Source organism: Lipotes vexillifer, unplaced genomic scaffold (genome assembly GCF_000442215.2).
Source record: "Lipotes vexillifer unplaced genomic scaffold, Lipotes_vexillifer_v1.1 scaffold1387, whole genome shotgun sequence".
Taxonomy (NCBI): Eukaryota; Metazoa; Chordata; class Mammalia; order Artiodactyla; family Lipotidae; genus Lipotes; species Lipotes vexillifer.
Genome location: NW_006790426.1, coordinates 1,798,315 through 1,814,855, shown reverse-complemented (window position 1 = coordinate 1,814,855; position 16,541 = coordinate 1,798,315). Strand labels below are relative to the sequence as shown.

General features: G+C 47.4%; 1 protein-coding gene across 1 annotated transcript in view; it reads left to right on the top strand.

Moving 5' to 3' along the window:
• SRGAP3 (SLIT-ROBO Rho GTPase activating protein 3) overlaps window positions 1-16,541 on the top strand; it is a 257,414-nt gene that overhangs the window by 112,820 nt on the left and 128,053 nt on the right. Inside the window, exon 2 of the mRNA XM_007463719.1 lies at window positions 6,772-6,964. Coding sequence (XP_007463781.1) covers window positions 6,772-6,964 — 193 coding nt within the window. The remainder of the gene's footprint in view (window positions 1-6,771; window positions 6,965-16,541) is intronic.

The window sequence follows — 16,541 nt, the reverse complement described above, 5'->3', positions numbered from 1 at the left end:
AGCCCCCCCCCTGCCAGTGCAGGGGGCAAGGGTTCGGACCCTGGTCCTGGAAGATCCCACGTGCCGTGGAGCAACTAAGCCCGTGCGCTACAACTACTGAGCCTGCGCTGTAGAGCCCGTGAGCCACAACTACTGAGCCCATGTGCTACAACTACTGAAGCCTGTGCACCTAGAACCTGCGCTCCGCAACAAGAGAGGCCACCGCAAGTGAGAAGCCCGCGCACCACAACAAGGACCCAATGCAGCCAAAAATAAATAAATAAATAAATAAAATTTAAAAACAGAGAGGGAAAAGACTCAAAATAAAATAAAATTAAAATTAAAAAAAAAAGAATTCCTAATTACCTTGGATCTGAAAAATCTCCCTGCTCCCTCTGCTTGTGAGGTTGTAGTTGTGAGTGGGGTGAGGAGTGTGAGGAAACTTGTCCTCCTGGAACATGGGTCACCTGAGTATTGCCATGGGTGGTAGCATTGGTGCAGGCGCCATGGTCTTGGGTGAGACTGTTGCTTGCACAATAAGCGGGAGTGTTAAGGGGGGTGGTTAGGCAGGCTGTCGATTCTTGGACTCTGAACATCGGAGGCGTTTGGCCTCTATCCTGTAAGCAATAGGGAGTCATCTTTCTAAGTCCAAGCTCTTCCTGCTCACGGCACAACAGGCCAGTAATTTGAGAGACGGGTTGTTGTGGCAGGGAATAGTGACTTTATTCGGAAAGCCAGGAGACCGAGAAGATGATGGACTGGTGTCCCAAAGGACCATCTTTCCCGAGTCAGGATTCAGGCTTCTTTCATAGTAAAAGGGGAGGGGGTGTGGTTGGTGATTGCAGACTTCTTGGCGCAGGAATCCTTTGTTCCTGCAGCTGTTTAAGCAGGCCTGGTCACAGTGTTCTTGTAAACCTCCAGCAGGACAAATATTATTCTCTGTTCTGCAACTTTTTTATCTCTTTATGAATGGAAGAGTGTTATCCCTTTAAAGGAGGGAGACTTGAGAAGGGCTCTCCTGTATATTTCAGGCCATAGGCAACATTCTTTTCATGGTTAACTTGTAGCAAAAGCAATAGAATACAAAGGTTAAAGTAAAAGAAGCACATCAAATATGGAGTAGGATTTGTTCTTCCCTATTACTCCATGGAGAGTTTTATCAGGAGAGCGACACAGGGAGAGCTGTGCTTCAGGAGACCTTCTCTGGGCTTCACGCCTCTGTCTGTAAAACCAGAGGCTGTGCCAAGAGTCATGCAGGTCCCCTGCAGCTCTAAGCTTCTGATATCAAAGCCTTTTCAGACTTTCCAAGCCCCTTCTCCTCCCTGCCCAACCCCCTTTGATTTTTCTGCCGCTCAGTGCTGTGCTGAGCCTGGAACCACTCCCAGGGGAACAGTCTTCTGAATGAAGTCTGTGCCTTGTGAGCAATTGTTTTATTTATTTATTTATTTTCCCCTCCTTTTGAAATCTTCCAGGAGAAAAACCAAATCTGTGCTGGCTCCAAGGAAGAGCAAGTTGGAAGGGAGTTAGAGATAAGGAGATGGGCAGTCAAATCCCTGCAGGGTTCTACAGCACCAGCAGGCTGCAGTCCGGCTCCTGCCAGGGCGTTTCCTGCTAGAAAGACTTGACTCTGAGCCCTCCAAGCTGCTAGAGCCTCCAGCTGCTTGTGTGAACTGGGGGAGGTTTCTCTGCTCCTTCCAAATCATCTCGTGTCAGCACAATGTAATTTATGAGATTTTCCTCTAAAATATGAGAACATTGGCTCCTGATCATGCCCTATAATGGAGGAAGGCAGTGCCTGCAGCATTTTTGATAAATAATATCTCTTTAGCCCACCGTCTTGTTACAAAAAGGATACAAGAAGTTGAATACACAACTTCTTGTGTATTGAACACAAGAAGTTAGATTCAAGTCTTTTAAAGAAAGTAGTATGGCCTCAGTTCACTGAGGAGTTGCTCCCATCTGAAGGAGCTGGGCTTGATTTTTAGCTTAATTGCCACGTACCAGCTGTTATGACCAGAGGCTGCTTACCTCTGAGCCTCCACTTCCTCACCTATGGGGAAAAAGTGGGGGAATGCTAGTAGCACCCACCTTAGAGGGGGTGCTATACAGATTCTGTGAGATAAATATCCAAAGAACTCAGCATCAGGCGTGGAACACATGATGTGCTCTGTAAGTGCTCACAATAATTATTAAGGTTATTATGAGTCCTAAATAGTCTACAAGTAATTTAAAAAATACTTAGGGGGCTTCCTTGGTGGCGCAGTGGTTGAGAGTCAACCTGCCAATGCAGGGGACGCGAGTTCGTGCCCCGGTCTGGGAAGATCCCACATGCCGCGGAGCGGCTGGGCCCGTGAGCCATGGCCGCTGAGCCTGCGCGTCCGGAGCCTGTGCTCCGCAACGGCAGAGGCCACAACAGTGAGAGGCCCGCATATATTTAGGGATTTCTCTGGTGGTCCAGTGGTTAAGACTTCGCCTTCCAATGCAGTGGGTGCGGGTTTGATCCCTGGTTGGGGAATTAAGATCCCACATGCCTCCGGGCCAAAAAACCAAAACATAAAAACAGAAGCAATATTGTAACAAATTCAGTAAAAACTTTAAAAATGGTTCCCATAAAAAAAATCTTTAAAAAAACATTTAGAAAGCATTTTTGTAACTATGTGTTGATATGGCAGGGTTTGCACTTGTGTGAGTGAAGGCATCTCAATCCAATTTAACAAGTAGTCTGTGTCAAGGAGTGCCTGTGTAGATTGTTACAGTTCATAGAACAAAATGTGACCTTGGACAAGTTCCTGATTGGTTCACACAGAAGCCTTGGTTTCTTCATCTGTAAAAATGGATAATAATAATATCCATGTCTGGTGTGGGAATAGTGTATGTGTGGTGTGTGTGTGTGAGTGTGCATGTGGACATGTGTGGTGTGTGTGTGGTATGTGGTGTGTCTGTAGTGTGTGTGTGGTGGTTGTGGTGTATGTGTGGTATGTGAGTTTGTGTGGTATATGTATGTGGTTTGTGTATGGTGTGTGTATCTGTGGTGGGTTGTGTGTGGTGTGTGTAAATGCGTGCATGGTATGTGAGTGTGGTGTGTGCGTTTTGTGTGAGTGTGTGGCATGTGTTGTATGTGTGTCTGGTGTATGTGTGGTGTGTGTATGGTGTTTGTGTGTGGGGTGTGTGTGTGTGTGTGTGTGTGTGTGTGTGTGTGTGTGTTGGGTGAGATTCCCATAATCACAGCATTTGATGTCCTTGGGTAAAAGCACTTGGTAAAGGCAAATAGTAATTTGCCATACAGATACTGATATACCATGTGTGCTGGGAGAATCCACTGTTACAACTTAAATTTCATTCGGGGAGCTAAGGCGATATGACGCACATACGTGAAGAATTAAAAAAATAGCACGAGGTGGTCTGAGACTAATTGCAAGTACCAAGGGAGTTCATAGGAGGGTCATGAGGGCTGAGCTGTCCAGGACTTCCTGGGAGGAGCCGAGCTTGGGCTCTAAAGCACTGGTTTTAACATTTTTTTGCTTGCCTACCCTCTAAATGAACTTTGGGGGGAAAAAATCTCTTTTGCCCCACATATTTTAACTTGACATCTGAAATGTTTCATTAGAAGTTTAAATAGTTACAAAGGATGTCATTTCTGCCATGTTGTAAATATTGACCTCTTAGAGCAAAATTACCCTACTCCCTTAAATGTTTCAAATGGAAACTAAATAACAGCAATTTTTAGTTTGCCTTTTTGTTGAAGTATCACATATAAACAGTAGGATGCCCAGATCTTAAGTGTGCAGCTCAGTTCATTTTTACCAGCGTGCCTACCACCCAGATCAAGGTGTAACCTTGATCTTCTGTCTCCAGCATTCCAGAACGTACCCTCGCATCCCCTCTCAGTCAGTATCCCCCAAAGGTGATCATTTCTCTGACCTCTATCACCGTAAACTATTTTTGCATGATCTCATTTTTTCTTCCTTCTTGCCATCAACATAAGGAGAGTTAAGCAGGTAGCAAGTAGTAGTTCATTTTTTCCTTATCGTATAGTATTCCATTGAATGAATATCTCATATTTTAAAAATCTTACCTACGCTTTGCATAAATTTACTTTACTATTTTAAGAGTGACAAGCCTTTTGAAATAAATTGCCCTACTGAAAAAAACGTCTTATCTACTCTTAATGGACATTTTGGGTTGTTTCTAATATTTAGCTATAAATCGTCTATGAGTATTTTTCCATATTTTTTTGTAGACATAAACACTGATTTCTTTGGAGTATGAGCCATGAGTGGAATTACCAGGTGGTAAGATAAATACCACAATACATTGGTGTCCAACACCACTGATCAAAAATTACCTATACAAGGCAGAAATTTTACATTTACATTGTCCCTGTCTTTACCTTCTTGAACTCATAATTTCCTTCTACTTCCTTCACAGAATTTTATTGTAATATATTTTTATGCTTGAACTTTTTCATTTTTTTACTTATTATTTATTTATTTTATTTATTTTTTGGCTGTGTCAGGTCTTAGTTGAGGCACGTGGGCTCTCTCTTTGAGGCCCACGAGCTCAGTAGTTGTGGCACACAGGCTTAGTTGCCCCGCGACATGCGGGATCTTAATTCCCTGACCAGGGATCGAACCTGCGTCCCCTGCATTGTAAGGCAGATTCTTTTCCAGTGGACCACCAGAGAAGTCCCTGAACTTTTTTATTGATTGCTTTATTCTTCTGACCCAAAATATGTATGTAAATTGAAATGGACCTTTAAAAAATTTCCTTTGGCCATAAAACCCTAAGTATCTCTAGTTCAGATTGATTTATCATACAGTTCATCAAAATAATATCAATGTTTTATAATTTGATAAATAATTACTAAAAATAAAAAGTAAGATAGTATGGGAAATAGTTCTCATAATGATATGGATGGATGGTTGATGGCTTTAAGGTGCATAAGGACCATCCAGGGATCTTGTTAAAATCAGATTGTGATTCAGAAGGTCTGGGTTGGGACCTGAGGTTCTGTGTTTCTAATAAGTCTATGGGTGATGCTAATGCTACTGGTCCATGGACCACACTTTGAGGAGCAAGGATTTATGAACTAGGTTAAAGAAGATTTGCGAGCACCAACATTCTAAATCATCCTCAAAGTCTGTCTTGACACTTTGGGGCACTGCACCATAGCCAGATTCTGGACGACGGAGAAGTTGGTCTTTCTTCTGCAAAGAGAGAGGACGGTTGTAAAGAGTGAGGTGGGAAAGGAGAGATGCTGAGGCACATTCTCAGGCAGAGGAGGAAAGAGTGGGAATGGAAACAGGATCTCAAACCGATTCCTTTGTAACACTTCCTGCCTGTGCACCCCTTGGGAAGGCTTCGAGTGCCCCAGAGTTGGGCTGCCCCCTTTGAAGACCATTTCTCCAAAGGATGCTAAGATGGTGCTGGCCACCTTTTCAGACAGGAGGCCCATTTCTGCAGGAGGAATTGGACATCTCAGGGACTGGTTTGGATTACTTGGAGAGTCCACTGGGGGTAAATCCAGAGAAGTGAAGTTTGGGGCCAGGCAATGGGTGGCCTTGAATTCTGTGCTAAGGAGTTGGACTTAATACTCAGCCAGAGGGGGGGTGCCTTGGGCAGTTTTGAGCAGGGAGCTGGTGTGAGCATAGTGTGGGGAGACTGATCTCTTGAGCAGCTCATGGGATGGCTCATGGGATGGCATGGGATGGCAGCTCATGGGATGGCAGGGAAGGGGTTAATGCATGGAGATGGCAGCAGTGGCAAAACCACTGGGATCTGGCTGTGATTTTTTAAAAAAATTAATACATTTTAATGCTTAATCAAGGATTTTTATTTATTTATTTTTCTTTTTGTGATACGTGGGCCTCTCACTGTTGTGGCCTCTCCCGTGGCGGAGCACAGGCTCCGGACGCGCAGACTCAGCGGCCATGGCTCACGGGCCCAGCTGCTCCGCATGTGGGATCTTCCCGGACCTGGGCACGAACCCGCGTCTCCTGCATCAGCAGGCGGACTCTCAACCACTGCGCCACCAGGGAAGCCCTGGCTGTGATTTTTATCTTTAGCCCCTGCTTATGAACTTTTGCCCTGGTTGCACAGACCTGGTTTGCTCTGTCAGGATTTCCTGAAGTCTGGGCTACATACCTGAGATGTTGATGCATGGAATTCAAGGTGATTCAGAGTAGAACACAGGCATGGTCTTAAATAACCCTGAAACCTAAGAGTGACTAACCCTGAAATGCTCAGCCCTCGCTCAGTCCTGACTATACCTGGAGAAAGTCTGTCTTTAACTCCTCTCACGCTCCCGTATTCCTCTTGTTGATGGAGATTGAGCAGTTTAGGCTTAGGGCGTTTGATAGCAGTAGTCTTTAGAGAGAATTTTACACAATTTCTGTTTTTGTTGAATAAATTTTCTATGTATCAGGATGGCAAGTCGTTCTAGTTTTACACTCGTCATAATGACATAAAACTGCAAGTTCTTTCCAGTAAGAAAAATGAGCGAATTTACTAGATCATACGGAAGAAATAATAATGCTGGTCGTGTGTGGATATGGCAAAAATCGTGGTGGTGACGTGCAATGATTCAACTTTGGAAAACACTGGGTTACACCATGGCAAAAACTGGCATTTGCCAAATAGTCCTGCCAATGCCTGGAGAGGCTCTGGGTGGCAGATGGTAGGGAGGGGGCAGCTGGAATTGCAGTGCCTGGGCCACTGGCATTGGGTCGACTGGGTGGGTCCCTCTGCTCTCCCCACCATCGCCTAACAGCCTGCTCCTGCCTCTGTCCGCAGAGATCCGCACGCAGCTGGTGGAGCAGTTCAAGTGCTTGGAGCAGCAGTCTGAGTCGAGGCTGCAGCTGCTCCAGGACCTCCAGGAGTTTTTCCGCCGGAAAGCCGAGATCGAGCTTGAGTACTCTCGCAGCCTGGAGAAACTGGCTGAGCGCTTCTCCTCTAAGATCCGCAGCTCGCGGGAGCACCAGTTCAAGTGAGAAGGGGCCAGGGGTCTGGGGCGGCGGGAGGCAGTGCTGGGGCTGAAGCAGAAATGAGGCAAGGACTCACTGGGGGCAAGTGGTGTGCCTCTAGGGCCCGGGGTCTGCAGGTAATTTCCAACTCCAAGCCTCAGTCTTCCTCAGCATAAAGTGAAGCTAGAAATAGTTGCTACCCATAAAGATGCTGAAGGGAATACACAAGGGACCCAAGAGAAGTGCTTGTCACAGAGAGTTAAGTGCTCAATAAATTGTTCCGTTGTGATTATCCCACCAAGCAGCAGGCTCTGCGCTGGCTTCCATTTGGGCCAAGGTGACAGCCTACCTCCTTTCAGGACATCCTGACTCTGCCCAGTTCTCTTTTATCTGGGGGTGAGCCAGCCCATGTCTGCATTCCTTCAGCACAATGGCCTCAGAATTTCTTCCCTGTGAAACAGACGCTCAAAGCATTCCTCTTCCTTCCTCCCCTGGAGGACGGTGCCAGGCTTAGTTGCTGCCTTAGTTGCTTATTTACCTACACACACCCTCCAGGGCCTAATTTCTCATACCCCAAGCTCTGATTTCGAGGAGGGAGGGAGGCTTGGTCCTCTTGGGCACGTCCCTGGCTGAGTTCTCCAGCTGCAAATGCCCCTAGCTCAGAACCCGCGGGGCCAGCCGCCAAGTGTGGGCAGGAGCCACGACCTCACCGGGATGCGTCCTCCTACACCTGTCTCCCCCTCCACCGTAATCCCTGGAGGTCCCCCTCCCCTGTGGGTCATCTCTCCAGTGAATGGCCCTCAACCCCAGGAGACCAGAGACTTGTTTCATCCTGCCTGCCCCGTTCTTCTTTCCCCTGGGTTCCATCTCTTTTTTTCTCTCTACGTAGCTTTAAATTGTGGTAAAATACACATAACATAAAGTTTACCATCTTAAATATATATATATATATTTTTTGCTGTACGCGGGCCTCTCACTGCTGTGGCCTCTCCCGTTGCGGAGCACAGGCTCCGGACGCGCAGGCTCAGCGGCCATGGCTCACGGGCCCAGCCGCTCCGCGGCGTGTGGGGTCTTCCCAGACCGGGGCACGAACCCGTGTCCCCTGCATTGGCAGGCGGACTCTCAACCACTGTGCCACCAGGGAAGCCCTTAAATATTTTAAAATGTACAGGGTGTGGCATTAAGTACATTCACACTGTTGTGCAACCATCACCCCCATCCTTCCCCAGAACCCTTGCTTCATCTTACAAGTGTGAAACTCTGCACCCTGTAAATAATACCCCATTTCCCTCTCCCCCTGCCCTGGCACCCACCATTCTACTGTCTATCTCTATGAGTCTGACTGCTCTAGGGACCTCATATTAGTGGAATCATACAGTATTTGTCCTTTTGTGACTGGCTTATTCCACTTTGCCTAATGTCCGTAAGGTATACCCATGTTGTCACATGGGTATACATGTCAGAATGTCCTTCCTTTTTAAGGCTGAATGATACTCCATTGTGTGTATAGACCACCCTTTCTTTAGTTGCGTCCACCTTGCTCTCTCTGTCTTTTGCATTCTGCTCCAGCCAGGGAGTGCTGTTCTTTTAAGCTCCCCTCAACATCTCCCTAAATCGGTGCCTCAGCATTTGAACACTCACTTTTGTGCCTTCTTCCCTTGACATCTGGGGAGAAGAAATTGCTTTATTAAAGGGCAAAAATGTATTACACTTTTGCAAATACCATGCATGTTTTTCCACCCAGTCTCATCTATTCAAACTTTCATTGCAGGAGGATGCTTCTATTAATAAACTTCCTCCCAGGCACTATCTGGGCCCTTTCATACATAATCTCGTTTTTCTGATATATTTTTTTGGAGAAAGTGTGCACTTTTTTAAATGATAAAAGTAAAATACTCATTGTATACAATTTAGAAAATGTAGAAAAGTAGAAGAAAAAAAAATCACTCTCAGTCCCACCACTCAGAAGCTCACATTTTGGTGCCTTTTCTTGCCTGTCTTTTAATAAAAAACAACAGTGATGATTTATTGAGCACATTAACTGAGTACTTACTCTGAGCTGGATGGGTATTACTACCCCATCTTAGAGATGAGGAGAGCGAAGCTCTGACTGACTGGCTTGTACAAACATGTCTGTGGGCCAATTATTGGAAAGTGACAGATTTGAACCTTTGCTCTCATTCTGCCTCCTTGGCCTGAGATAAGAAAGGGCCTGCGTGTGGTCTAAGAACAGCCATGGACTCTGAACACTCCCCTAAAACCACAGACACACTGCAGAAACCCACGTCTCTGGCTGGGCTGTCATGGGAGCCATCCAGGCTGTGTGATCCGGCTGGAGCTCAGCTCCTGCCCCTCTCCTTCCTCTTGGTTTGAAATCAGCTCTCTTCCCGTTCTCGGTGTGAACATGGTGGAGACGAGGGAGGCGGGGCACTGGGGGAGCATGGGCGGGCATCCCCTGTTCCCTTGCATTGCCTGTAATGAGCTCAGTCAGCCCCTCATGGCTTCATTAACCGAGGCCACCAGACAGAACAGGAGCCCCAGCTGGCAGTCTGGCCAAGCAGGCCGCTGGACACTGAAAATGTCTAATTAGGGTGTGGCCCTGGCCAGTGCAGCTGCTGCAGGCCCTCTGCATGAGGCTAATGCTTTGGCATTGTCCCCAATGGCTTTTGGAAGCAGGAGTCTCCAGGGGATGCCTGGACTTGCCCTTTGACCCCAGGGCCAACCAGCCTGACCTCTGGCTGCCTCTTCTTTGGAGCTCAGTGCACAGGGTCTGTGCTGTGCTCTGTCCTGGCTGTCCAGAGAAGCCTTGTCCTGCTGTCTTGTAGATCCTTTATTTAAGAGGGTCCACCTATCTGCCAGGTACCCTCTCAGGGTATGGGTCTGGTCATTTTATTCCTACTGCACTGGGTCCCCTCGGGGCAGAGGTGGGGCCTTCGTGAGTGAGCAGGAGGAAGGGAGGAAGAAAGGGAGGGAGGGGATTTACTTGGTCTATGAAGTTCACTATGGCTGAGAGATTTGGTTCAGAGAGGGAATTAATTTGCCCGAGATCTCACAGCAAATTAGTGGCAAAACTGGGATGGGCACTGCCTTAGTCCACTTGGGCTTCTATAACAAAGTACCACGGACTGGGTGGCTTGTAAACAGACATGTTTTTCCTCACACTTCTGGAGGCCGGAAGCCTGAGATCAGGGTGCCGGCGTGGTGAGGTTCTGGTGAACGCCCTTCTGTGGCTTGCGGACACCTGATTCTCCTTGTGTCCTCCCACAGTGAGAGGAACAGAGAGAGGAAGCAAGCTCTAGAGACTCTTACAAGGGCACTAATCCCATCACGAGGGCTCCCTTCCTCTCGCCCTTATCTAATCCTAATTTCCTGCCAAAGGCCCCATGTCCCAACACCATCACATTGGGAGTAGGGTGTCAACATATGACTTCTGGGGCAACACAAACATTCAGTCCATAACAGGAACTCACATCTCTTGACTCCAAGTCCAGTGCTCCTCCTTTTGCTCCATGGGCTCCGTCTCTCTATGGCTCCAGCTGCTCCCTCTCCACCTGGGCAGCTGAAAAATTTACAGCTGCCCAGGAGGTACCCAGGAGGAGTCTGGGCTAGACTAACCCAGACTGAGTTCCACGTGGCACCTGATTCAAAGAAAGGCTCAGCTGGTGGCCCTGACGGTTTACCTGGGGCAGGTTGAACATTCAGAGAACAACATCATCACATGTGTCTTTTCTACCATCACATATTTCTATTCTAACACTTTTTTCAAAGCACTCTGACGTCTTTGCTCTCTTACAATCCTGATGACAACCCAGGGATGCAGAGAGGGAGCCAGTGGTTTTAATCTCAAGCCAACTGAGTGCCAGGCAAGCTGACTGGGATTTTACAAAGGACACATCGTGAGCTGTTGAGTGAGAAAACCCAGGGCTCCTGGCTTCCAGTTCAGGCATCTCTCTCCAAAAAGTCATGTGGGCCATCATATTTGAAATGTGTATATTGAGGACCTCTTATTTTCTTAGACCGTGCTTCATGATGAAGACACAGGTTAATGAGACTCTCTCTCTCTCTCTCTCTCTCTCTCTCTCTCTCTCTCTCTCTCAAGCACGTGGCGTGGGGGATGTCCATAGGTGGTGTGCTTGGGGCAGGCACCCAGTCCCCGAGGCCCTGTTCTTTGAACCCTGCCACCTGCTTGTTCTTTAGGCCTCAGCGTTTAGATGTCACTTCCTCTGCAAAGCTTCCTTGAGTCTGACCCGGTGCCTTCCTGTGTGTGCCCACAATATTCTGCACTTGTTGATTCGCTTATTCAGTAGGTATTTATCGAGCACCTACCACGTGCCTGGCCCTGGCTTACAGTGGCAAACAAGACAGACTTGGTTCCTGCTGTGGTGGAATTTACCACCTAGTGGAGGAGAGAGATGCAAATCAAACATAGAAAACAAATAAACGAATCCAATGATTGCTGGGATGGAACAATTGCTAGGGTCTGGGTTGGAGGGTCTAAGACAGCTTCCCCCACGTTCCCTGGTACTTTGGTGAAGACAGCTGTTAAGGCTGGGCTCAGCTGGGCTGCCTCCCTCTCCACATGGGGCCAGGGCCTCACTTCAATCGTGGGAGCTCAGGGCACCAAGGTGGCAGGGGGGCAATCCGCAGTCTTCTTGGACCCCACCTCCAGCCCCTGCCGAGATTCTCTTGATCAGAGTGGTCTCAGCTCTAGCTCAAGGGAGGGAAAATAAAGCCTTCCTCTCACTGGAGGACTGTCAAAGGATTCGCAGCCCTCTTGAATCCTCCGCACTGAGCTAAAACAGCAGCCAGGGAAGGCTTCTGGAGGAAGTGGCATTTAAGCAGACCCGAGGGGTGAGAAGGAGCAGCCGGGGGGACAGTGTGAGGGGAAGAGAGGCCAATGGGGCTGGAACTGGTGGTGAGGAGAGCCGTAGCCATCCTCAGTAGGAGTAGCATGATCTGATTTCCATTTTTGAAAGATCACCCTGGATTGGAGGGGGCAAGAGTGGAGCTGAGCAGACTAGCAGGGTGATGGGAGTATAGCTCTCCAGGCAGGGGTGACGAGGGCCTGGGTGATAGCAGAGCTGACAGAGAGTGGACAGGTGCTGGGAAATCTGTCAGAGGCAGAATTGAGGAAAAGAGAAAAATCTTTTATGGACTTGAGATGAAGGGACTTGAGAAGGGCCTAAGGCAAAAGCTGCCACCCTGTGTTGTAGTCACCTTTTTTCCTTGTCTGGTCCCTTTCTTGACGACTGGGCTGCCAGCTCTGAGATGGAAGAGGGGGTGGCTGTTGACTTGGGGTCCCTAGCACCTGGCACCAAGGTTTGGCATATGGTTGGTCCTCACTGAATGTTTGTTGAATGAATAAATGAAGGTCAGGTGGTAATTAACGTGGTTCTGGGCTGGGGGTGGTTGGGGGCAGGGAAGGGGACATTTGTGGCTGCAGTAGGAGCTTGGGGAGGCCATCTGGGTGAAGGCAAAGGTACCACCAGTTGTACCTGGCACAGGCACAGGGCTGCTGAGAGGACAGTCCTTCATTGGGGAATCGGGACCGCAGAAGTCGAGCTCTAGTTTAGAGTGTGGTCTTGACCAGCAGCTTCAGCATCCCCATCCCGGGGGAACTTGTCAGAAGAGCAAAGGCTCTGGCCTCCCCTCAGACTCGCTGAATGAGAAACTCTGGGGGGTGGGGGTGGGCAGCAATTTGTATTTTAACAAGCCCTCCAGGGGATTCTGATGGCCATTCACTGCTGAAGAGTTGCCCAGGATGATGACTTTCTAGGTGATAAATTGTTTACAATTCACTTTCAGGTTGTGCTGGCTTTCCAGACCCCTCCTCTCCCCCAGCATAAAATCCATAATCCACTGCCCTTTTGCAGCTGGGCCCGATGTGCTGGCCTTGTCCTTTTTGAGGCTGGGAGCCTGTCCTGAGCAGGGATGTGCTGGGGAGGGCGGCACACAGGGACCTTAAGACCTGCCTCTGTGGGTAGAGGGGTGACCTGCAAACAAATTTGGTAGTTCTAGGCAGCCAGAGGTTTCCTGGAACTAAGATTTCTTCTTCCTCCAGAGAAGTGTTTTCTGAAACTCCAACACCTTGAACTGTCCACCTGTGGAGGCTGGTGGTGGAGCGTGCGGGAGGAGGCAAAGAGAGCAAGAATGAGTGGAGGTGGGAAAGACTGCCACTCTGTGCCTCCCCTTAGAGACTCCCCATGAAAGGCTCTGAGAGGTTTTACAATAAATAAGCCTGTTGACTTCTTTCTGAAGGCTGTTTGACCACAGGATTCTCCCTCTCTCACGATATTTATTAATTTTTTACCAAACAAGCACTCCTTGGGACCCAGTTTAAAAAGCTCTGTTGAGACAAACTCTGGATTCCCCTCTGGAATGTTCACGCTACATGCAAATAGTGTGGGAGGTGACACAGCCCCCTTCTTAGAATTCTGACTCCCTCCGTTTTTGATACCCCTGACCTTCCCGGGATATACCTGCTAAAAATGCTCTCTCCAGAAGTTTAAGTGTTGGTTGCTGCCATTTGACAGCTGTGAAAAAAAAGCAACGGGGAATTCTATTCAAATATGTTTAAACTGTGGAAAGTCAGAGTGTGGAAAGAGCTGGGAGGTGCTTGGCCAGTCAGTGAATAATGCTTAATATTCTCTGCACAGGAGGTTTGGAGCATCTCTTAGCTTCGTGGAGCAGTTGAGAAGGAGGATTCAGTGAGCAGCTAAGTTGATTGCCAAGAAAATGCTTCTTTGGGGGGATAAAACATCACAGACTTTTTGTTTCCACAGATGTAGCATTTCCCTAAAAAGATGCTATAATTTAGACTTAGCCTTCCAGGTGAATCCTAAGGATAGAAGCACTTTTGTAGTGAGTAAAATGTGCAAAGGATTCAGAATGAAAAGGTTTGCTCAGACCGAGGTGGGGATAATGGGGGAGGTCCTCCAGGTGGCGAATCGCATCTCCATTCATAGCTGCTGCTGTTACTATGGCTACCATCACACCAGTGATGGCTTTCCAGTAATGCTGTCCAGAGCTGGTATTTTCCTAGGACAGGTTGCCAGCCGACTCTTTCCTGGTGGCTCTGTGTCTGTGCTGTGTAGGTTGTTTAATCTTTCAAATTCCCTCCACATCCATATTACCATATGCCCGGTGCCCTATAGATTTTTGACATGGATCGTGTCATTTAACCTTCATGGTAAACGTTGTGACCTTTGAGGCAGGTACTATCTCTGTCTTTCTAGTTGAAAACATTGAGGTTTTGAGAAATTAAGTAATTTGTCCAGAGGGACACAGCTAGAACAGGTAAGTGGCAGAACTAGGATTTTTTAAAATATTTTAATTTTATTGGAGTATAGTTGATTTACAATGTTGTGTTAATTTCAGGTGTACAGCAAAGCGATTCAGTTATACATATACATATATTCATTCTTTTTTAGATTATTTTCTCATATAGGTTGTCACAGAATGTTGGGTAGAGTTCCCTGTGCTATACAGTAGGTCCTTGTTGGTTCTCTATCTTATGTATAGTAGTGTGTGTGCGTTCATCCCAAGCTCCTGATGTAACTAACCCTCCCCCCGACGTTTCCCTTTTGGTAACCATAAGTTTGTTTTCGATGTCTGTAAGTCTGCTTCTGTTTTGTAAAAGAGTTCATGTGTATCATTTTTTAAAAAATTAGATTCCACATATGGGTGATATCATATGATGTTTGTCTTTCTCTGTCTGACTTACTTCACTTACTATGATAATCTAGGATTCTAATCTTGGTTTAACTGGCTCCAAAGTGCAAAATTTCTTCTAGCTGCATGCCTCTCGGTGTGTGCCCTCACCTCTCTGGGCTGGTTTCATGTTCCCTGAGAGTCAGCCATCAGTCCAGACCACATCCTCCTCGTGTGGGCGTCACAGGGCTCCTTCTCCTGCTGGTCAGCTCATGCTGGTCTCCCCAGGGCCAGCTCAGGGCTCACCTCCTCTGCGAAGTCCCTGCTGCCGGTCCCAGGTTCGCAGTCACTGCTCCTCCCCTGGACTGCCATGGTGATCTGTATGTCGCTCTCCTGGGGCTCGGGTCAGATTATCAAGGAATGATCCAGTTCATACGTCTCGTTCTCCCACCTCAGTCTGCCAGCTGCTTGACGGCAAGGGGCCATTTCTAGTCCCTCTCTCTCTCTCTGACATACAATAGAAGTTCTATCAAAGTTTTTTGAATGAGTAACTGAAAAGACCAAGATACTACGGAATACTTTCTTCAAATACTTGAAGGAAATAGACTTGTGGGGATGCTGAAGGAGAGAAGTGAGGTCCAAGGATAGCATTTTCAGAAAAGCAGACTTTAACTTAACCTTGAGAACGTTCCAGTAGCCAGAGCTGTCCAGCAAGAAAAGGGCTGCCTTGGGAGGTGTGAGTGCCCAATCCATGGAGGTATGTACACAACACAGTTGGGCACATTTCTGTAGTGTGAAGGCTTGTCAGACCGGATCAGTGTTCCTCAGAATGAGGGAGGGATCATCGATAGCACGTGAGCCATAAATAGTGACTGATGTTTTCAGTTCTCTTTCAGTCTTTGCAGTTATAGTTTGGTTCTAGTGTGTTGCTATCACCTCTCTAACCCTCCATTTAACAAACAGACAGCAGATCTTGGGTATTAGCATCTGCCTAGGGTTCAATGATACTGTTTGGAACTTACTTTTTTCCAGTAACCTTCTATTTAGGGCAAGTAAAGCTGGTTTTTAAATTTTTATTTTAACTAAGACTAGGGAGAGTCCTTTTTGTAAATAAATCCGTTTAAGTAAAAAGAGACACTCAACAGGGAGGTATGAAGTATGGTGGTGTGCAGGATGGCAGAAATCCTGAAGCCAACATGAGATACCCCAAGGGCCCCTGCCAGCTCCTACTGGAAAGTGAACATCTTTCATCTCCACCCTCTTCATCCCCCACCTTTGTTTTCACTGCTGGGAGGGATTTTAAGGCAGGAGGGTCAGCCCCTTGAGTGGTCTTTGCAATGGCTACAGCCCCTTATCCTCCTTCCAGTTTTTCCTTCTGGGGCCTCCCCAGATCCTACACCCAGTTTCCTGGAATCCTCAGAGACTGTAATCAGCAACTTCCAAAGTATTAATATTAACCAGGACGTGATTTATTTATATTTGGATATGCTTGATACACACAGATATGTGCATATCATTTAAATTTTATTCTAAAAATGAAAATAGAAGTTGTAATAAAGATAAAATAGATGTTGTTGTAATTAACAAGCAGTGATATGCAGGGGTTTAGTTTTGACTCAATTCCATTAGGCAAAGAGGACAACAATGATCTTCCAAGATTATACAGCACCTTACACTTCGCAGAGTGCCTTCCCAGCCTTTAGCTGCTTAAATCCTCCCAAGAGTCCTGGTGGGGCTGAGGGAGTCAAGGAAGGTCATCATCCCCATCTGACAGGCAGAGGACCTGAAGGCCAGCCAGGGTGCGCCTGGCTTAGGATCCCCGCTGGTTGGTGAAAGAACTGACCGGAGGAACTGTGGATCAGCGCCCTTTCTCGGCCGGGGTGCTGCACGTACCACGTGATGCACCCATTTTGCGGGTGGATAAACCAAGGCAAAGGTTCTCACAGGGAA